Genomic DNA, 23,136 nt, shown 5'->3' with positions numbered 1-23,136 from the left:
CTTTTCAAGGTATGGTATTAATCCTAGTTAGACATTGAGATGCATACCGATAGACCAGTGATCCGATTCAGTCAGGCAGACTTTACTGCTGCTAAATGACCACAAGCCTAAAGTGAGGTGTAGCCACTTTGCCCAATAATGACTAGCGCATAATTGGACAGTCTTGGCCCATTTTAGCTAACTCAGGATGGACAAGTATGTGGCAAAACTGGGAATCATACAGTGGAGTTGATACTGGATTGCTTCCAAGGACAATCTTAGAATTGCCTTAAAATGATCATTGCTAACCCCAATACTAATTGTGAAGTGAAAAAAAACCTGACAAAAAAACAATAAAAAGAGCCTCAGTATAGCATACAATTATGCTATGTGCTAAGTCTGAGTAGCCAACAAAACTCCATACACATGAGCTGCACTGGGGAACAATTCAACATTTTCCAGCACGGTGTTTATCTGGAAAGCCTTCTTTCCTGTTTAGGTAAGTCCTTATAGACTGGAGATTAAAAAAATGTCTTAGAAGAGCTGTCAAATGCTATAGCTTTACCACTTACCAACATTGTCCATTTCCACTGTGACTGATTCTCCACTCATTGGGAAAAGGTTCAACACATCTTCGTATTTCCCTTGATACAGAAAAGCGTGCCCAGAAAGGCGAATAGAGACAATCTCATCATGAGTGCCAACACTGGAGAAGTGCCACTGAACCACGCTATCTTGGCAAAATCCAAGGATTTCACTGCTGTCAGACACATAGCCATTTATTGCTAAAAGGAAAGCAAAATAAAAGTGGTCTCAATATTTTCAGATTAAGACTTTTAAAACCTCCTGTTCTTTGATGTCAGTCCACTGAACTGGACTCACATTTGCACCTGGAAAGGGACTGGCACAGGGCCGAAACCACAATAGCGTTGATGGAGATTCCAGCTCTGGAAATAGCATCTCTAAGGCAGCAGGGTGCTGCGCCAGAATTAAATAACCCTTGCCTTTGCTTCAGGGTCCAGAGCCAGCCTGGTCCCTAAAATATTGCATATTTCTGTACAGTGCAACCTGGCATGGTTAGAAGTTCACTGACTCTCTAGAGAATTCCCTGATTGCACTACATCTGAGAACAAGCAATCACTGAATGCTCAGGTTCACATGAGCTTTCATAATATTCAGCTTGATATCCCACTCACTGTGCATTATGTTTGAGTTATAGAACTTGGGATCATCCCTTTTAACACTGGCAGGGTTGCTGCAGTAGTCCTTGATGTTTTCCTCTATGTACCAGCTCTTATTTTCATCGAACACAGCAAACATTGCCTGCTGCTCCCCATCTGCCTTTTTCTGAAAGACAAAACACAGCAGTTACATTTTATGAGCAGAGACACGTATTAAGGACTCAGTCCTACTATCTTACTTAGCAATATAAGCTTCACCAGAGTTGTGGTAAGTGTGATCCAAGGGCTAAGTGAAAGGGAGTAGGGGGGTCAAGACTTCAAGGTGACAATCCTACTACTGCAACCAACCTGTGGTGGAGCACTGAGCAAGCCACTAACACTGCTGATACACAGATGGTATACGACTGGGCTCTCTGTAAAAGGACCAGCCTCCTGGTTTGACCTGAGCACAAGCTTTTGACATTTTTTTTTCTCCCAAGTGATGCTCAAGTCTTTGCCAAGCAAGATTTCAACGGATGGCAAAGAGAACCCCTCTCCCAGAACTCTCCCGTGCTGTTTGAGTTGCTCTGGACTCAGCGATGCCCGAGATCGTCAGACCCTGTTGAGTTATATCTGTTACAGAAAGGGACCAGCTCAGATCTGAATGTCTTTAGAGTGTGAAGGTATAATAGCAGCAGGAAAGTTTATTATCAAGTCTAGAAATAGACTTTCAAGTCAGGCTGACCTTTTGTTGAAATGCTGCTCTTGCTAAGAAAATCAGAATATAATTCCTCTACCGCTGTGAACAGTTATAGGACTGTTTCTTCAAGTCATTTCTTCAGGAGCCTATTGGTTTAATTGCTCTCTACATGACAGTTCTCTAAGGGGAGCAAAACCAAATTCACTGTAGATCAGATAGATTTTTCTCAAATAATGTTATCTCTAAGAGGTTGCCAAACATGTTACCTGTATACCCTTCTGTGTCAATGCTTCACTTTTACAAATCAGAAGGGGGCCAATCAGTCCAGAGGCTATATCTCTCTCGGTATCTACAGCACTATGATATAGCCTTGTAATACATTGTGCATCCTGTGCAGTGGGTTGGTCTGTTTTAGCAATTTTCCATTCGTAAGTGTATGTCTTCCCTGGTTCAATTCCTCTGCTCTGGGTGCCATTGCCTAAGGAAAAATAAAGGAGGAGAACAGTAACGATACAAACTTAGAGCCAGATCTTTATATAACCTCAGGCTGCGCCTTTTAGTGAAAATTGGTGCACTTATGCCATTTCAAGCTACCTCTGAGATAACTGAAGTTCAGCATGAACTTTTGTCTCTCTCTAAAATCACGAACAAGAACATAAAACTAAGACACCGAAAAAGGGTACTTGTCTATGCTTTGCAGACAATACCTTGGTTTCTCTATAAGGCAACACAACAGGTCAGCAGAGGCAGAGCATAGAACTGAGGTCTCCCAGTCACGCAGAGTCCTAGCCACAGCATCTCCTTTAAAGCAGTGAAACCCTCCACAGCAGTTAGTAGTATGCAAGATGTAATTCACGAATTTCTTACTTGTGGGACCCAGAGGATAATCAGCTCCTTCTGCATTCTTTGAAAGCGTCACTCCATGGAAGTAAATGCTGTAGGGTCGAGTGGCCTTATTTTTGAATACAACCTATATTGATAGGCAAATGAAAAAAAAAAAAAAAAAGAATTTTGTATTCAGCAAATCCTTGTCTGAATACAGAACAAAGTTTCAACTACTGTAGAATTTGCCTGGTTTCAGCCTGGGAAGTGCTGGAAAGGCAGAGGAATGTCTCAAATGTTGTCTGATAATATAAACCCACAGTCTAAATGCCGCTGGAACCCCGCTGCTGGGCTTTGTAGAGCCCATTCAGTGAAGTTCAGTTTCTTACACCTGGTCTCTGGGAAATCTAAAAAGAACACTTGTTCTTCCAGCTACTAGGCACACACTACCTCAGGGAATATGAAGTTATTGACTAAAGTTCTTAAGAACCTTCAACATGGGAGAAAACAAATGTAAACAGATTTAAAAGCAAATCTTGTCCCAGATTCCAAGACCCAAAGGGGATATGGGAGGAAAAGGCAAAATGTCCTGCCTATTCTTGACGAAATCAGAAAAAAAGAAAAGTGCTAAACTCAAATTCAGTGTCACAGAGTCATTAAATTAAAGGTCATGCAACTAAAGGTCAGCAATTAAAGGTCATGAAACTTTGTGATGCATCATTAAGTGACAACAGAAAGACAAGCGGATGTGACAGCAGCACAAGCTTGTAATGCAAATGCTTTGTAGTTTCATTTCATAACTCCATGAAAGAACATTTAACTATGAAAACTCAGTACCATTGTCTAAAACAGCCAGAAAAAATAACAACATAAGGAATGAGGGGCTCATGAAGTTTGGCCTCACATCTAAATCCCCCCAGAAGTCCACGTAGGTCTAGCTTTTTTCCATTTTGGACCAGCGTCAACATATATATATTTTACAATGAGTGTGAATGAAGTGTGTTTATGTTGTAAAATAAAGCACAATCATGGAAACTATAGAGGGAATGCTGAAAAATTTAAGCTAAACACTGTCACTTGTGATCATATTTTTTAATAGGGCCAATATTAATAACATTAGCTATATTTTTTGACAAAAAACGCAAATTAAACTAGCTCTTTTGTATCTCTGCCCAACAGAAAATTATGCTATAGTATAAATGATCTCTGAATTTATGTTACTTACTTTGACTTTGTCATTGAGCTGAGCTCTGATAATAGGGCCCAAGATTCCAGTTTCCTTAGGACGAGGATTTTCCAGACGTTTAGTGAAGCTGGCATCAGTATATTGTCTAAAAATAGCCTTTTTATACTTTTTACCTATGAGATTTGAGAAGTTGTCCAGGTGCTGCGCTTTATAGTGTCTTAAAAATAAAGGAAAAGACAAATGATCAACAAAACTTGAATAGTGACATCTATTAGAATACAGAATTAGTACTCAAGCAACTGGTAAAAACCTCACTGCTTGAAAAAAAAATCCAACCCTAAACTAACCTAATGCTCTTCACCCCAAATTCTAACCTGAATTAGGTAAGAAGCAGCTTGGAACATTATTTGTGTTTCAGTATCACGTATGACCAATTAGTATCAGAGTTTACATTTAATTTAATAGGGTATACATGCAAGAAAGAAACAAACTGAAGCAGCAGCTACATTTTCAAGGTAAGATAGCAGAAATCACTGTTCTCCTTTTACAAAGACATAGTTGAGCATAGAAAAAATAAACAAACAATTTGCTTACAGTAGCAAAGACTCTAGGAGAGACAGGAACAGATAATCCCACCCAAGCACCATACAATAAATAGTGTTACACTCAGGTTTAAAAACATTAGAATTGTGAATGCTGAGAGCAAAACTAAGATAAATACTGGGAAGTAACACAGAGTAACATGTTTGTCCTGGTCACCAGTGCTTCAAAAAAGGTTACTGAACAGGGTTAAACTCTGTAATTTTGAACAAAGAAGGAAAATCAGAGCACCGAGGCGGTTAAGTAATGCCATGTAACTAGCAGGGAAATATATAAAAGTTCGCTCCATGCAGTCAAGAGCAAATAAAAAGGGAAGCAAACCGCACCAAAGGAGGAATACTTAGAGTTACATGAACGCTATATTGTAAGGAGGTATATGAAACTATAAGCCCATACAGGGTAAGGAATTTGTCTTGTTCTGCTTAAATCCTTAAAGGTTCTTATGAACATCAGCTTGTAAAGTAACTAGTACTCTAGCAGTGGGGAATTGACAGATTGCAAGTTTAACCTTACGGTCCACTGGCAGCATTATGTACTATGACCTCAAGTATGTTACAGAATACCTTCTATTTACCTTAAGTTGAACAAAATAGCCCAATATGATTACTTATTACAACTTTTACTACATCTACATTGGTGCCACACAAAGGCCATTTATAGAGACCTCTCTTTCTCCCATTCCCTAACCACTTTATTGTACTGAACTTTTAAAAACTTTTATTCTCCAGAAAATATTCCCTCTCTCCCTTTTCCTTCCTCTTAAGGATTGTTTGTTTCAGCAGAATTCATGTTGAAAAATAACTTAGAAAATAGGCTTGTATGCTACTTAGGGCATTTTCTAAGTCATCTTTGTATTTTGGGCTCCCCGTTAGAGGCAAAAGGTGGTGTCCATTTTTGGGCTCCTCAGCAAAGAAAGTCATTGACACACTGGTGAGAGGCCAGTGGAGGGCCACCATGGTGATTAGGGAGCTAGAGCACATGACATAGAAGCAAAATCTCAGTTTATTCAGTCGTGCGAAGACACAGCTAAGGAAGCATCTTATTTTTATCTTCAACTATGAAATGGGAGATTATAGAGAAAACAGAACCAGACTCTTCTCAGAGTCGCACAGTGAAGAGATGAGACACAATGGACACAAGGTGCAACATGAGGAGGTCCGATTAGATATAAGGAAAAACTTTTTCACTGTGAGGTTGCAAAGGTGCCCAGAGAAGTTGAGGAGTCCCCATCCTTGGAGACAATGAAACTCAACTGGATAAGGCCCTGTGCAACCGGATCCAACTTTGCCATTGGATCCAACTTTGGTTGGATACTCTAATTCCTTTGTGGTTTTTCTGAGTATCTCCTTTGGAGATGCACAGAGCTGAAAAGGGTTGAAAGCCACTCAAGCTGTTTATCCCCCTGCCCCAGGCAATCCCTGTACCTGGTGTGCTTGTCTGGGGCTACATCGTACCGAGAGATTAATTCAGTTGGTCCTTCACAGGATCCAACTTTGCTGTTGGATCACCATAGGTCCTCTCCAACCTGAATTATTCTGTGGTTTCATGTTAACGTTCCATACTATGTTGACAAAGTATTATTTTACCTATCAAGGCTGTCTGGAATACTTGGGGCATAATCCCAAGTAACTTCTTCTGCAGCAATGAAATATTCCCAGCTTTTGACCATAAGACGTTCTTTAAAGGAGAGACGACTCTTCTTCACCTCTTTGTCCCCACAGTCTCTTATAGTGAGGTAACCGTGCATTCCAGCTAATTGAGAAGAAACAGTACCATAGTGATTTTCCATTTTATGAACCCTTACCCCTTCAACTGCATTTCTCATTTCTTTAGCTAAGGCTGCCAGCAAGCGTTTGTTCATCTGATTGCCATCTTTTCAGGCTTGAAAAGGCTGCATCCATGTAGACTATATATAGGCTGGGAGCCTTCCAAGGAGCCCATATTAATCAAATGGAATACAGAAGCTCTCTCAACTAGCCCTCTTTGAAAATACTAGCTGAACAGATAGAAAGCTATTTTTTTTTCCCTTGGATTTTTTTTTTTTTTTGAAACATGTCTTCCAGCTCTTGTAAGAGAGACATTTCTCTCATTCTTTAAAACAGAATTCTGATCGCTGCTGAGAGAGTGATACCCACTTTCAAATGATGAACAGCAAATATTTTCATCAGATGGAGTGACCCTTAGCTGAAAGTGCTCAGTTTCTCAGGAAACAGGTGGTTCCTTACTCATTTTGTAATGGTGCTTATCTGAACAGCTCACAGAGACTTAGATGCTGGAGTACTAATTCACTGTCGCTCTGTGATGTGCACACAGCAGTAAAGCTGCAGATAAGAACACCTTTTAGTTCATCGTGCACTTCTCATTCCCACAGAATGCCTTGTTTTCCAGTGGTTTCTTAGTGAAATGACAACTATCTGAAACACAGTAACTGTACCATTGCAAAACAGTAGAAGCCATTTGGGACATAAAGAAGAGAAGGACAACTCTACAGTTGCTTAATAAATAGATGTTTCCTTGCCTTGCAGGTGCTTTTGGACAAGAGAAGATATCAGCCACCTTCCTTCCTCACTCACTGTCATGTTTACTGTGGTTGACGCTCCTCCCACTAGGTTGACAGTAGAAACTCGGCGATGTCTTTGCTCCATGGACTGGCCATTGATATGAATGGAGAAAATTTCTGGTTTGGAACTCATTCCTATCAAATGCCAGCTAATGTTGTCATATGCACAAGCCTCTAAATCTGAAAGAGAAATGAGAGTAGGGTTCAGAATACAGGCAAATCATGCAAGTTCCCTATGCACACTAGGTCTGAAGTGAATCTTCGCTCCAAACATTAAAAAAAAAAATATCTCTGACTCCTGTGATCAGTGTTTGCAACAAAAGGAAGTTTCAGAAGCTTGTAAATGGAACAGATACCAAAATCCTGTATGTCAGTGGAAGATAGGTGTTTAAATCTTACATGCAAGTGACAACCTGACTTATAGTGAGCTGGGGAAGAAGGAAGAGAACCAGTAGCCTCTTTTGGAAAGCTGATCTGTCCTTGTCTGGAGCGGGGCAGAAAAAAGCAAGGATCCAAGCTAAAGAATGAGGTTGTAGCTAGTGACAGTCACTACCCTATCCAATATTTGTTTAAAAAACCCCACCTAAGAGTCTTTTGTATTTACTCAATGGACTGGACAGAGATATTAAAGTAGTTCCTTAGGAGAACAAGGGGAAAACACTAGCAACAGAATAACCCCATTACCACCTTCCTAGTCTTCCCACTTAATTGTCTAATTTAATGGTAACTGACTTTCCACTTCCAGAAAGTTCTTCACCTAGTATGTTCTATACGCTGTAAAACCAGCAGTTCACTTAACCACATCACTCTCTCCCCATCAGCTGAGTAAAAAATCAGGTATTTCTTATTTTTTAAAGTTAGTAATCCCGTTCCTAGAGCAGAACTCTTCTTAGAAGTAATCTTGTGGTTCTTATCAGCAATATGGCATGACTTCCTTCCAGCAGCATAGTTTCTCTTCTAGAAGTTAGATACAGCCTTTTTTAGGACATGTATCTCATTCCTCCACATTCCTGTTCTCTTCCATAAAAAGCAAACAAAAGTAATATTCAGTCTTCATCAATGTTAATTTCATTTCACAGAAGCCTGAACAATACCTGGTAATGTTCCATCAGTATAGCCATTAATTGTGTACTTGAGCGATGCTGATCTTTGCCAACTCTTGTTTTCATCAAACACACCAAACATTAGTACATACTCCTTGTCGAAAAGTTTCTGTGACCCATCCTCATTTAGGCTTCCTATGAAGAAGAAACAGGTCTTAATTTGAAGCAGAAGTAAAGCAGCTTTCACATCAAGGTAGTGGCATTAATGTGTATTTAATGAGCTTGCTTCACCTGTTAGCATGTACTGGCTGAGCCTGACCAAAACAAGACCTTAAGAACGCTCATAAAGTGATTTTATTTCTGAAAGTACTTTTGGGTTGGGTAACCACAAAATCAAAAGTCTGTAATACTCCAGAGGAGATTAAACAACATGCAGTGAATTGTCTCAGACAATTCTGGCAATGTGTTGTAGGGGTCACCTTAACAAATGGGAGCGCCAAACAGCGTTCTGTCCGCGATCAGACGCTGGCCTCTCTTTTGAGACTGTGAGGCAAGGAGAAGAATGATGGCAGAATCACTTGCAGTGTGAACACTGCCTTTTCAAGCACTGTACTGAGGTCATCAGACCCTTTAAAACGCATAAAACTGATGACTCAGCACACAACCTTTACATACAAAAGACTTTGACAAATACTGCTGAATTGGATTGGTTATAAGAAACCATCTCATTGAGTTTGTGATACAGGTGTGATTTCTATCAACAAGTAGAATTCATTCTGGACATGCCACACAGAACTGGTGTGGTTTTACTGATTCTTTCTGTAGATTGCTCACATCAAATACTTCCATTTGCTACTTTCAATACATAATCCAGGACTAAAATAGATGTCCCTCTGGACTGCAGAAACTAAAAATTTGGGACCTTGTGGTTATTCTACTTAGGAAGAGACACTGGCAGTGGAAGCAGTTAGCTTTAATGTAGTCCTTTTTATTTATGAGAGGCTACAAAGTCCTGTTTTCCTGCACAAAAGAAGTCTCAGATCAACAGAGGAATTTATCTGCTTGTCACGCAAAGAACATTCAGTCAGCGCTTTAACTCAAAAGTCCACTTTTTATAATCTTCCCAGGTTGTACCAGATATGTGCTGCTCTTAGTGTGTCAGACTGTGGTGGGTTGACCCCAGCCAGCAGCCAAGCACCCACACAGCCACTCCAATGCTTCCCCGCCCCCCAGTAGGACAGGGGAGAGAACAGGAAGAACAAAAGTGAGAAAACTTGTGGGTCGATAAAGATGGTTCAACAGCTGAAGGAAAAAGGGGAACAAACCCAAGCAATACGAAGGAAATCACTCATCATCTCCCACATGCAGACTGATGCCCAGCCAGTCCCTCAGGAACAGCCACCTTGGAAGTCAACAGCCCTCATTCCCCCTGCACTGCTTCTTCTTCCTCTACCTCCAGTTTTTATTGCTGAGAATGACGTTACATGGTAGGAAATATCCCTTTGGCCAATGTGGTTCATCTGTCCAGCTGTGTCCCCTCCCAACCTCTCGCCTACCCCCAGCCTACTAGCTGGGGAGGTCTGAGCAGGAAAGAGAGAAAGCCTTGACACTGTGCAAGCACTGTTCAGCAATAGCTAAAACACGGGTGCATTATCAACATTATTTAGCCACAAATCCAAAACACAGCACTGTATGAGCTGCTGTGAAGAAACTTAACTCCATACCAGCCAGACCAAATACACAGGCATGTTGCACACCTACCACACGCAGTGCCCGGTCAAAGAAACCCTGTTCAGAAATCTTAAGAATTTGAGTATTTAGCCATTTGTCTTTGCTCTAGCTGGAAACACATGCTCAAATTGTCTTGAAGGTAGTGGTCAAACCAATCCATCTCAAACTCATATTCAACTCAAGCCCACAATACATGCATGAATTTGAGAAGCCTGTGAAGGAAGGAAAGCAAGTAATTCCAAAGCATTTGTCCAGATTAACTACACCAGTATGCCATAAAATGCGCGCACACACACAAACACAGAGAAAGAAAACACAAGAAAATTAGGAAAACAACAAGTCCTAGATAATACTAAAAGCACTAATTCTCAAAAAACTTCAGGAGGAACATAATTAATACTAATGCCACTCCTTTGAGGTGACAGTGTGTTCTGCAATTAAATGGGTATCTATCAGTGAGAAGAGTGCCCTTGTACAACCCACGCTGAACCAGTTTTATGTTTACTTTCAGGAAAGCTTCAAGGTCCAAGCCCATGCAGTCTGCAGTCTATACAAAGTGTTTGACTCAAACTGCAGGGAAGAGAATCAAGCTAAATAACTCACAGAGCTTTCACTAAAAGAAGGATATATAACTTGGAATAATTTTGGATTTAAGGGACCAGCAAGTAGTTTAAGTAGCTTACACAGTGGTATGCTGTTTCAAACTTCCCTCAAATCAGTGGCATGTACCTAGCAGTTATTTACAAATCCTACAAGACACCAGTTCGTATTAGTGGAGGTGCAATTCAATGACTCAAACTGCTAAAATCTCAAGTCCCTGATCACATGCAAAGCAATTTTCAAAGACTTATAATCTGTTCAAATTTGGCCATATTTTTAAATGACTAGCGAAAGACACACTGCTCTGAGATTTCAAACCCTTGTTACAGAAGAGAGAGTGCTACAGCCTCTTGATCAGCCAGCCTTTAAAAGGCATGGGTAAAACAATTATTTCCTGCCTTATTCTCTGGAATGGCTGAACCATTTTGAATGAAGCTTTAAACAATATTTATTCTAAGGCAAGAAATTTGAGGTCATATACTTAGCAGTTAAGCAACTGAAAATGCAACCAGTACAGGCAAATATATCTATTTATAGTGTGCTCTGTCCATACAATAATTATAGGATGGATCTGCATGAAAGCTGGCATATAAAAACTTTAACATCTAAGAGAAAGAAGTTGAAAACCACTTACTTTACACTGCCTGTAAAGATGTGAAAAGGAAAAGAATATATATCTTCCCTCATTATCATACAACCTTAACTTTATTAAGAAATGAAACTATATTACCTTATAGCAGTCTTAAAGCATTTAATCACCTTTTTTACAGATAAGCAGTGCTCCAATCAGACCAGAGTTAAAATCCATTGCCATGTTCTTATGAGAATAATACGCATAAGTAAGACAAGGAAGGTCAGCTTCTCTTGGACCAACTTCTTCTGTTATATCCCATACATATGTGTAGACCTGGCCTGGAAGTACAGCATCATCTCGTTTTTCTGCAGATGATGTTCTGTCATCATACAGGGAGCCTGCCAAGAAAAGAGTCAGTAGGGTGGCATGAAGACAAAGAGCAATTAAAGCATCTGGAATGTCCTCCTACAATCAATTCCAAAAGCTTCGTTTGTTTCTTGCCTATACGATACTTCAGCTTCAAAGAGAACTCATGATTCCACTCACATTGTGGAGAGTAGCACAGGGGAGAGTAGCTATTCCACCATCCTGTTTCTCACAGATTAAAGATTTCCTAGAACTGTCATCACTGCCAAAAGGTGGGGCTCTTCATCAGTCTGACTAGGGTTAGGGTGGCATGAAGCTTCAGCCTCTGCTTACTGGTTCTCTGTGGAGGACTACCGCCCACTTTGTCAATGTTCTAATTGTCTCTCATAAAGCCATTGCGCAGGCTAGCATTGCCTTGCTGCCTTAGACCTTTTGTGCACTGCATATCCAGGTGGCAGTAATGGCTCATATCTATGCCTACCGTATCCAACAAATCTGCAGTATGACAAAGGGAAGCCAGAGAATCAAAATCCTAGGTGCAAAAGGCACATTAATAAAGATAGTCAAACTGAACCGCCTATCACTTCCAATAACATGTTTTGTTCAACTCCATGGGATGGGGTTGCAAAACTCTTTGTACCGGCACAACAAACAAAGCCCTGAACAAATTTGCAACCTGCAGGTCAGAGCTCTGGCTCAGCACCCAGGCCAGGGCAATTCAAGAAGCACGGGCAATCAAACTCACCTTGTGCTAGTGCAGACATTTAACTGTCAATTGGTCACAGTTCATGATCTCTTTTTGCAAGTCTCATGAGGGTTGCAGGAGCAAACCACCACAAAGCTGAGCATGAAATGCTGAGTATCAGAACAACATGATCAGCACTGTCAAGTGCCTTTACCAATAACGCCTTGATGTACACAATTGCAAGGGATTTGGAAAAGTTGTGTTGGGTTTGGTGGTGGTTTTCTTTGGTTTTTTTTTTTGTTTGTTTGTTTGTTTGTTTTTTTTAAGACCTGCATTTAAGAGTTTACATGTCCTGAAATAGAATATTTTGCAAGTACATGGGGGTTGGACCAGGTGACCTCCAGAGGTGCCTTCCAACCTCAACCACTCTGTGATTCTGAAAGACACAGACAGCTGGTCAGGAGACGGTGCGTGTCAGATGACACTCATATTCCTAGTGTTACACTGATGAACAAGAAAGGAGCTAACAACGGCTGTGAAGTTTTAATCCAGGATCAACAGATATTTGTGTTACACATATCCTCAAACATTGGTCTGGGCCCCTCTCAATATTTCATGCAGTAGTCTACAAGTAAATGAACAAAGCATGGAGTTTTTATAGTATTTACCTTCTGCATTTTTGTTGTAAACTATGCCTTGGGGATGAATACTAACTGGCTTGTCAGCCATATTCTTAAGGTGAACTACTAAAGTATCTCCCACTTCAGCACGCAGAGTTGGTCCCAGAAGTCCTGTAGTTATTCAAGATAAAGAGAGAGGAAAATGTGAGCAAAACACTATGTTTAGTGAAACAGAGAGTTCTCTCCCCCCATTAGGGAACGTGAACTCTCAAGCTACAAGTTGCAAAATTAATACAGGCAGAGAATATAATACCACTGCAACGAAGATTTACCTGTAAAAAGGCACATGGGGATTTAAAACCTGCAGCTTGTAGTCAGGAATGTTATAAATTGTATAACTGGCAACTAGCACTTAAAAATCACAGGAAAATGGTAGAATTGGGAAAAAAAGGTATTTCCAGATGCAGAAAATTTATCAAAAGGTTCATGTTGAGGTTCATTGGGAATTTCGAGGAATCCTTCACATACAATTTAAACAAACAGTTTTAGGAAGGCAGATGTTTTATAGTTTAAGAGTTTCGAGAAAGGCATTCAAGCACATTTCTTTGAGTAGCACTCTCAATGCCAGAAGTCACAGAACAAAAAGACCTTTCAATCCCAAAATGTTATCTAAAGAAATAATCAGTTCCATGTTGCAAATTTCTTGAGGCATAGCCTGCATAAGGTTTCAAGAGGGGCTTGTATCCCTATTCCCCATGTTGCAAAAATAAGCAATGGAAGAAACCTGCTAAGACAATGTTTGGCTTGTTAGTCTCTTTCCTTGTAAACTGTTTTGTAAATTTCTTTCTCTGAAAATAAAGAAGCCGTTTCAGAAAACACAGGAGAACAAACAAAACTGGAAGGAATCAGATCATAGACTAGACCTTTCAGGGCAACTTGTAACAATTCCGTATCACCAACCTCACACACATTTACTTTGAAATCTAAATCTGAACACCTAGCATCTGAAGTTATTTTGTCTACTAATATGAAGCACAGACAGACTATACAAGTACTCCGCATAAGTATCAGAACACAAGTACCATACTTACGTATGGCGTAAGTACGAGAACTTGCCTGCATCCATTTAAAGCATCTTCAAGCAGTAACAGACACAAAAGCAAGGGGACATCTTTCATACCCAACCTCATAGTTTTCTTTTCCTTTCCACTGATCTATCCGAAACATATTTAGCGTCAGCCCTTAGGCTCCTTCCATGTGTATTTATAGTGTCACCACTGTGACTGTGCCATATAAGTCTAAATGTGTATGGGAAGTCTCATCAGATGCTGAAAACAAAGGGACAACTTTGTACCGTGCAATTAATTTGCAGATAGTGCTGAGCCCCAGCCTCTGAAAATCCAACCTCTCTATCGCCTTTGAAAGCCTAGTGCCCTGTAGAGACCTCATCCCCTGTGCCCATTTGGTTTATGTGCAAAACAATGGACACAAAAATACAAGCTTGCTTAGCTTGTTACTGGCTTTATAACAAGCAACAAACAAAAATACTCAGAACATTTCCTTCCTGTTTACCTGCAAATATATTTGCTGGCTTTTCTTTTTTAAAATCCACTTCATATTCTCTGTAAGAAATTTTCTTAAACACAGGATCTGAATGTTCCAATCTGAAACCAAAAGAGGTAGTTACAAAAAAAATTAAAAGGACAAAGATTCCCAGAGATGCCATTGCTGTTTAATGGATATCTCAGAAAGTGAATCCTGGAATTACATTTAATCACTTGCACATTTTGCTGAAGGCAAGGCACACAGTCCAACTCTGTTGTGTCTTCCTCTCTCCCTCTTACTCCATTGAATCTGGGACATTCCTGAGCTAGGCCATTTCATATCAGACATTCAATTACTGTACCTAGCACAGTTTACCCCTGATTTTGCTGGTGATTTCTATAGATCCTTTTGATTCTGCGATGAAGATGTCTGTTTGTCCATTTAAGACACAGAGGAAGTTGTCTTGTCCATGCTTAACCTAGAAAGCATCTGACAAAACACAGTGACAGAAACCTGAATTTCTCTACTCAGCCCCATGCTTGAACTTTAAGACTCACCACAAGGATTCCACAACAGCATTAACAGCAAGCTCCTGCAGCAGCAATGACCCTGGAGTCAAGCACAAAACTGTTCCCTGACAACAACTAAGGATCTCACAGGAAGTCAGAAAATTGCTTTCTGAGAAACACTGCAAGTGTCCTTAGTCTTGTTACGTAAATGAATCAGGCACCCAGTAGACCACACAATGTTTTCTTAGAAAATATTTAGGCAAGCAGAAGGAAACCAGCACACAACACTTCCGGAACGGAACTAGTGATGAGAAGAAGGCTGGAGGGATAATAGCCTGTATTTAGTTTCACATTTATTGGTTGATTTCTTATAGTATGTATGATGACTGGATCCAACAGTAATTCCACTTGCTTTTTTCGTAATGCCCTTTCAGGCACATTTGATAGTGGGGAGCCGATGGGCTACTCAAGCATAGATAGGCTGTGCAGAGATAACTCAGCGAGCTCGCTTCAGGGACACCCAGGGTCCATAAGAGGGAAATCTCTTTTTGTAGAGATCTTTTGTAAATCCCTCTGCGACACACTCTCACAACAGAAGACTTGGGCAGAAGCAGTTCATGTTTCAATTCATTCCCCTCGCTCTAAAGTCACTGGTAAAATTTTGTTTCACTCTTTAAGGAGACGGACCCGATCCATAACCTCCATTGACAAGTGCCGCCCTAATGTGGCAACGTTCAACAGAATATGCACATAAGACTATGGGGGGGAAGAGGAAATTTATCAACGCCAATTGTATAGCTAGAAGGAACAACATACGTAGCTTTCTATCACTTCAGAAATCTCAGACTACGCAGGCAGGGTCTAGTTACACAACTTTCAGGAATGGCAGCAGCCACGCTGCATGCACAGATGATACGTCTTCACTTTGCTCCAAAGTGTCTTACAAATATCACTTGTACATGGTAACAAATAAACCTCTATGACGATAAGACGACTGACACTCAGAGAAGCCAAGCATCCTTTTCTAGCCTGTATGATTGGAAAATTAAGGAAATAGTTCAGGAAGAACCCATTTTCTTTTCAGCCTCTCTTCAGTTATTTAGAACCCAAAGCAGAAAAAATATCAGATTCTTACACTGGATTTAGACATTCAGCTTCTACTGAAATCAGAGCAAGTTACATACCCAAATGCCTTTGGGATCCAAGCCATTAGCTCTTCCTTAGTGAGTATCTTTGTGGGTGGGGTTTGTTTTGTTTTGTTTTGGGGTTTTTTAGTTAAAATTCTATAAGCTGTACAGAGTTCATCAGACCCATTTGGGATGTGACTCGTTCTAAATACTTATGCGAGATATCTCAATAGGCACTGTGTATGAAAAACCCCTGGCTAATCACAGAGTATTTCAACTGAGGTTTGAGGCAGTCTGTGGGTCCCTACTGCATGAAAACTATCCATCAACAGTGTGACGTTTAACAAAACAGCAGTTGATACTTATATTGATGCAGCCAGTGCAGATGACAATGAAGTTCTAACTACTAAATTCACATGCCCGGGTCAATACTTAAATGGCATTTGGCTTCATATTGCTACATTTAAATCCTGTTTTCTTCTGTCTTGCCAGTTTGACATTACGCTTATACCAGTTGTATCAAACTTCCAAGGAGAGTTTTAGAAATAATAGAAACTTCAATTAGTCTTGAAAACAAGATTAGTTAGAACATCTAAATCAGATCTGGAAATGTCCTTTCCATAACATCCAGAAATGCAATATAATTTAAAAAAAAAAAAATCACAAGCTAAACAAAAAAAGAAAACCAGCGATCCACCAATATAAAAAAATGCAGTAGTATCCAAATATCCCCTTGAATGTAGGAGTAATTTGTACCATTTCATGCCACTTCATGAACAAATAAAAGCTGTGTATGGTGACTGTAGTGAACATAGCATAAGAATTCTAAATTACATCCAAGTTTTGTCATCTGTAGCATTGCGCTTGCAGTGTTTATAATCCCAAGGATAACAGTGGTAATACAAAGAAGGTATTTGATATGCTTGATTGCTGTATGCATGTAGGCTGGCCATTCTGCAATGCTATCTGAAAAAAACCTGAAATTAGTATTTTCACTTAATAAAGTATAGCAATGCTTGATCCTACAACCTTTACTTGGCAGAACTCAGGATGGACATTTCACAAAACTACTGAACAACTCAGAAACAACATGGCTAGTTCCAAAGTTCATCAGGCTCTGATTTAAGTGAAAGTGATACTATCCAAATTGGAATATATTTATTCCTTCAGCAAATTCTAAAGTCCAGAAGTTTCTGAAATCTTACCAAACCATGGCTCAACTTAACATTGCTCAAAATCCATATACCTAAAACAATTACATTAGAAACAAACAAACAGCAAACATCAACTCACACAGAAGATGATAAAAGCAAGCCCTGGAACACATTTAACAAAAGTGCTCTGAAAACATAAAAATAATTCTATCCACTAATGAAGTAAACAAAAAGGAGCTTTTAATACTTCACTGGCTCCAGTTCAGATCACGCTGTTTAAAGTCACACAAGTTCCTCTGAAGTCAACAGATCAGGCTCTAAAGTCCTCCTGGGCTCTAAAATTCCACAGGAGACAGGAGACATAAAACACTCGGTCACAAGAGAGGACTAGTTTCATCCTTCTTATCCTGTACTTCGTTACCTGGACTTTTCCTCAGATTCCGGTTTGTAGGTCCAGCTGGTGATCTGAGCAGCTATATAGTGCTCCCTGACCTTCATAGCTCCCACCACATGCTTCTCTGAGTCTGGCCACCATGAACCAAGGAGAAGCAAGAGAAGAAGACGCATGTAGTGGAGTGTCATGCTACAGATGCCTGCTGATGCTGCTTTGGAAGACGAGGCAGAAACTGCTGCTTTTATTGCTGTTGCTGCTTCTAACTTCCCCTCAGAAATGAAATAATTGTGATGCAAGAGGGTAACAGCATTTGCTACGCTCAGGTCATTGCTCTTCACCTCCTCCTCCCCTTACTGACAGGGATCCAATAGAGATAAAAAACTGTTTAAACTACCTTCCTTCCCCTCCTCCATACCATCTTCAGCGGGAGACAAGCACCAAGGAGAAGCAGCTTTTCAGCCCCACTACAGAGTGTGGTTGGGTCATTGTCTCCTGAAGCAGCAGGATATCAGAGGCAGAAAACAATTACTCAGATTACTTACAATTACAGGATGTTTGATTTGCATGGTTGGGAAGAAGGGGGGCATATTGTCTATCTTCCCAGAAAACAGAAACCCAGCACACAGCTGGCACTGATGGAAATTTCCTAGTTAGATGCTACATCTCCTAAGAAATCATTCCCAGTTAGAAGGCAAATTGCTGAGGGATTAGGTGTGGGGACTAGAAGTGGATGCAGAGCTAAATCTAGTTCAGATCACCATATACTGCGCACTCATAATAGATAGTAACCTTTCAAAACATGTTGTCAGCTTCAGTTTGGTTCCCACTACACTCTCAAGTATCTCAGGTAATGGATAACGAACGGGCTTCTCAGTGGCAGCCAACAGGTCAGCCTGAAGGCTTGCCCGTAGTCAGAATCCTTCTATCTAGTCTTGATTAGGATCTGTTGACATTTATCTAAAGAGAAATGATTAGGAAAATACCTTTTGATAAGCTAATTATCAGTGACAACTATATCACCAAAAATATTTCCCTGCTTTTGCCAGTGCTGAGAAGTTTGTCAAAACAACAAGAAAATTGCTGAGTGTGTTTCCCGTACACTGGGATTACTGGAAAAAGAAAAATTCCTACCTATTTTTTTATGGATAGAAGATCACAACAATTTTCAATAATGTTTTGCTAATTTTTTCATGAAAAAATTACCTAAAACCCCAAATCAAAATAATTCCACTCCAGATCCAGACAAAAATAAGGACAACATTTCCCCAGACTACTTCAAAAGAAAACCTGATCAATTCTAGGTTTGATACATTGTTCAACAGCAGAATGGTCAAACCGGCAGCTTGGTTAATTCTATCCAAACTATGTGGTACCATATGGCCTTAGAAGAGATAGAGAAGATGGTTGGAAAAAAAAAAATTGATGAAGACCAATAGCTAAATGCTCCCTACCAAACTTCAGGATAGTTTGGTGCCTAAACCTGAAAACAACCATGATCGCTTGGACAGCATAAGACATCGTGGAACAGTTTCAAGGCAGCAAAGTGAACTTAAATTACCTCCTACTGCATCTGCATGGAGTTAATCACTTGTTCCCATGAGCTGCTTTGACACATACATTATGTATGAAAAGGATTCAAAACGCAGAACCCTGGAACAATTAAGTTGGACCAGAATGCATGCACTGATATTGAAGAGAAAATCTTAGGTAAACACAGTCCAATAGTATTTCATTACTAATTAATTATTGCTTTGATTAAAGAACTCACCATAATCCTTGGTAAACTACTTCAATAATTTTTAAGTAAAAAGTTATAATATGTGTCTCATTTCTACTCTGGTCCTGATCTCATCTCTGGCTCAGGATCTATTTCAATGCTGGTGCTTAAGAGTTTCATAGTTGGTGTGAAAATGCCTATCGTTTAGATGTTATGAAAAAAATCTCTGGGCAGATGGACAGTTCCTTCCTTCGATCCAGAACTGATGGGAAGCAGCTGGTGCTGAAGTGCCTGGCACATTCTGTTAAACCTAAACCATCTTCACTTTTAAATTAGCTTGTCTCATCTCCAGGTCTTCAACATTCATACAGAAGCATACGGAAAATATCAGGTATCTTTATCAGAACAGAAACGGATTCATGTTTGTGTCCAATCACCACCCATGGGGCTTTACAACGCTGTTCCTAAAGCTCCGTCCCATACAGGGATTCGAAGACCTTCTTATATTCTTACATGACTGGCTGAGGAGATGAAACTAAAATACACTTTAAACAAGTCTTCCTGTAATTCTGTTTAATGAACTAAGTGATTGAATTTGAATTTTCCATTATAGATTTCTAATACTTAATTCTTCCCTGTAATAAAAGCTAAAATATTGCAGGCTAAGAATTAATACCCAGAATACCTGCTTAAAACCCCTTGTTTTGTGACTGTAAGCTGGCAATCATCAAAGCTGACATCAATTAGTTACTTCTCTTTTATCCGTTTTGATGAATTTGGGGGTTGTATTTTTCAAATTTCTTAGCCAATGAATCGTACAATACCAATCAAATAGTAAAAGGAATTAAAAATGCCTTACATCAGTGAAATTACTTTTACAAGGGTGGCTGATAATACTGATAGTTTTAAAGAAGAGTATCAAATTAGACCAGATATACTTTCCATTAAGCTACACTGATTAGCAGGTGTTACCCTTCTTTAATTCTTTAAGAACAAAAAGTCCAATATTGGCTACTCCCTTATTTTCTCCTCTTCCCGCACCTCTTAGGATCAATGTAAGACTGAGCTGCCTGAAATTATCTGGGTCAGCCTGGGTTTTTTTCCTTTTTTCTTTTCTTTAAGCTATTGCATCACATTGTCTCTTTTAGGCTTTGGGAAGTTTCACAGTGTTCTGAAAATTATTATTAATAATCCAAAGATCTTGTTCCCTTTCACCTGACCATTAATTTCTAATACTGCAAGTACACCCTCTGTCTGACATGGTGAAAGTCCAATACATACACATAATTTTTTTAGTTAGCATTGGTTGCCTGCAAGCTATTACTATTAGTCACATGACAAGTGACTACAGAATACAGTCTTCAGGCTGAAGTCTTCCAAGACAATGCAACTTTATTGTCTATTCATATACATAGCCATAATCTTGGCTTCTTCTACTTTACAACACTGCACATGCAGCAAACTTCATATTTTATCCTCATTATTTACCTACATGTTCAAGTATAATTTACATTTGGTCACCAGCAACGTCAAAAGAACAGATAACTCTTTAGAAGAGCTGTAAAGTGGTAAAGTGGTGATTTGCAACTTTCTGCAAATTATAGATTAAGACCCGCCATAAACTTGGTTCTACTTCATCACAAGCGCTATCCTAAATGCTAGCAGGCGGCCATATCCTGATGGCTGCCATCAGTTTTAACAACTGTAGTACAGTGACTGAGAGGGAGCTAGTATAGAGAAGAAAAAGTTGTAAAACAATAATTGAATTGGTTGCTAATAATGCCCTAACATAGATCTCTCTCTCTCTCTCTCAAACACACAAATCGATGCACAATGGTCCAGCAAGCATACTTTGTTTAGTGCAGGGTGAAAGGATTTCATGGGCAAACAAGGAGTTAATTATTGATCAGCAGTGAACACATGGTTCTGAATGTAGGTAAAAGACAAGAGGGGGCACTTACCAAATCTGCCTGGCACAACTCGGAACAGTAGCCATCAGATAAATATTTTCACTTCTGGAAGAAGGCACTAAAGCCAAGAAAGGTTAATCTGTGAAATGACTCATTTTTAGAAGTTTAAAGTAGGTGTACTATGTCAAAAACCACACGAGCAGGCAAAAAGAAAAGATGACAGAGAAACTTAAGCTTTCTTTCAGACAACAACGTATTCAAAAGGAATATGTATATGCGTTTTGTACTTGATGGCAGCTCATGTAAGAGCACATTCTGCATAACTGTTAAAGGGAGGCAGGCCATGTAACTTGGGTGGTCATACACGCACTACAAGGCAGTAAGAAAGTAGAACAGCATTTCAGACTGGTCTGGTGCTAAAGGCTTCAGAAGATACATCGTCATGTTGATTTAAACCTAAATACATTCACATGTTTTAAACCCATATTTTTCCTTAGGAGAAAAGCAAGTGTCCTTGATTAGAATTGGGTGTTTCTCCAGTCAATGTGTTTGCCAAAACCAATTATTTAGCAGGACCCAAAACTATTTGCACAGAAACGCTAAATTCAATAAACAGTTTCAGAGAAAAAGAAATATGTGAATTTTCTAAACATTGTCAAATCTAATTTCAGTGCTTTCACAAATTTGTCTAAGACCACTGGCTTTTGGTCTGAAAAAAATCATTTTAAGGAACAAAAAGAGAGGAGGATATACTAGCTTCCCCTCTTCAAAAACTACTAGTAATGTCTGACGCAAAATTTTGGCCTGACCCAAAGGAAGCCTTTTTTTTTCCCCCCCCGTGTGTTTAATTTTTTGCCAGAAAATTTTCAGTTTGGCTCCACAAAGAATTTTGCTCCTACTCTAAGCCATGTTTGTTTAGAGTGTGTTCCAGTTTGTCTTTACTAAGAGATTTCTTTATTTGCCCAGGCTTACTACAGATATGCCGAATCAGACCAGCTGCCCTCATGCTAAGGCAGCCCAGCAGCATGTTCAGCTTGGTGATCTTTCTGTAAAGAATAAAAGTAGTGAGAATACCAGTGCCCACAACATGATGTTAACCAGGTGATATAGGATTGCAGGAGTTTGCAACTAGGAAGATTTGCATCTTTTTATCACAAATCCTTGTTGGAACTCAAAGTGAATTATCAAAAATGAGAGCCTTATCAAGTTGTATACATACCTACTTCCAGCAACAGGTATGATACTTTGGATGAATTAACTTTTTCTTCTTTCATATGGTTGCATTTGCTACATCCAGGTATCTTTTTTTTTTTTTTTTTTTTTAAAAGTAGAACAATTCTCACCAGTTACTAGCAGAGAAGGTGATTTTCCAATAGGAAAGCAGATAGGTATGTTTCAGTAAGCTTTTAGTATAAGACGACACTAAATTACTTCTGTCCCTATGGACTTTACAACACCCAAATTCAAGGAATTCTAGTTCTCTAGCAATGGATCAGGCTGTTTGTTAGCAAGCTGGTTAAACAAGCTCCACTTTCCCACACCTAAGAATGCAGCCACAGAAGGACAAAGTTGAAATTGCCCTCATTCTTTAACACTATTCCACCCTTCATTATTTATAGTTTAGACTTTGATTAGACTTTAAGACTAAATACAGAAGTGCACTTCCCACGTATTGCTTGGAAGTTACTGCTTTGATTTTTTTCTTCTGTTTCTTTTTTATTGGAAGCAAGTCTTTTTTGTATTTTAAAAGTATTTCATGTAAGTTGAGGACTAGGTATCTTAAGTTTGACAATAGAGCTTGTGGTGGTCATTATTTTAAATCTCTGTAAGGCTATTCCCTTTGCATCATAACCCATTCCCTGTGCATAACTTTGATTCAGACTCAGTGGAATCAAAATTTCACCCACATCTTCACTGCATGCAGCAGCTGTAAACTAGAATGTACTCAAAGACCAAGATCAAGAGCTAGAGATCTAGGAGGCAAGCAAAGAGCCACAAGAACTGTAAGATGTCAAGTAGGAAAGGGGCTCCAGCAGAGCAGAACTTCTCAGGAGCTATTCTGATGTAGAGGGAAAATTCAGACAAATAGTGACCCATATAGGATTTGCCGGAAGCTATAACTGAGGTTACTATGTTTGCCTATGTTTAAAGCAG

At 39.5% G+C, this 23,136-nt stretch overlaps 1 protein-coding gene across 1 annotated transcript in view; it reads right to left on the bottom strand.

Moving 5' to 3' along the window:
• The window catches only part of F5 (coagulation factor V (proaccelerin, labile factor)), a 34,106-nt gene extending 16,563 nt beyond the window's left edge, over positions 1–17,543 (bottom strand). The window contains exons 1-12 of the mRNA XM_009329653.1: positions 17,383–17,543; positions 14,199–14,290; positions 12,675–12,797; positions 11,141–11,353; positions 8,102–8,245; positions 6,966–7,187; positions 6,034–6,199; positions 3,887–4,064; positions 2,707–2,809; positions 2,106–2,317; positions 1,176–1,326; positions 552–764 (exon numbers count right to left, since the gene is read on the bottom strand). Of these exons, the coding sequence (XP_009327928.1) occupies positions 552–764; positions 1,176–1,326; positions 2,106–2,317; positions 2,707–2,809; positions 3,887–4,064; positions 6,034–6,199; positions 6,966–7,187; positions 8,102–8,245; positions 11,141–11,353; positions 12,675–12,797; positions 14,199–14,290; positions 17,383–17,543 (1,978 nt within the window). The remainder of the gene's footprint in view (positions 1–551; positions 765–1,175; positions 1,327–2,105; positions 2,318–2,706; positions 2,810–3,886; positions 4,065–6,033; positions 6,200–6,965; positions 7,188–8,101; positions 8,246–11,140; positions 11,354–12,674; positions 12,798–14,198; positions 14,291–17,382) is intronic.
• Positions 17,544–23,136: the final 5,593 nt, after the last annotated feature.

The sequence above is a fragment of the Pygoscelis adeliae genome, unplaced genomic scaffold, assembly GCF_000699105.1.
Source record: "Pygoscelis adeliae isolate BGI_AS28 unplaced genomic scaffold, ASM69910v1 Scaffold120, whole genome shotgun sequence".
Lineage (NCBI taxonomy): Eukaryota > Metazoa > Chordata > Aves > Sphenisciformes > Spheniscidae > Pygoscelis > Pygoscelis adeliae.
This window is presented reverse-complemented; position numbering and strand designations above follow the sequence as displayed.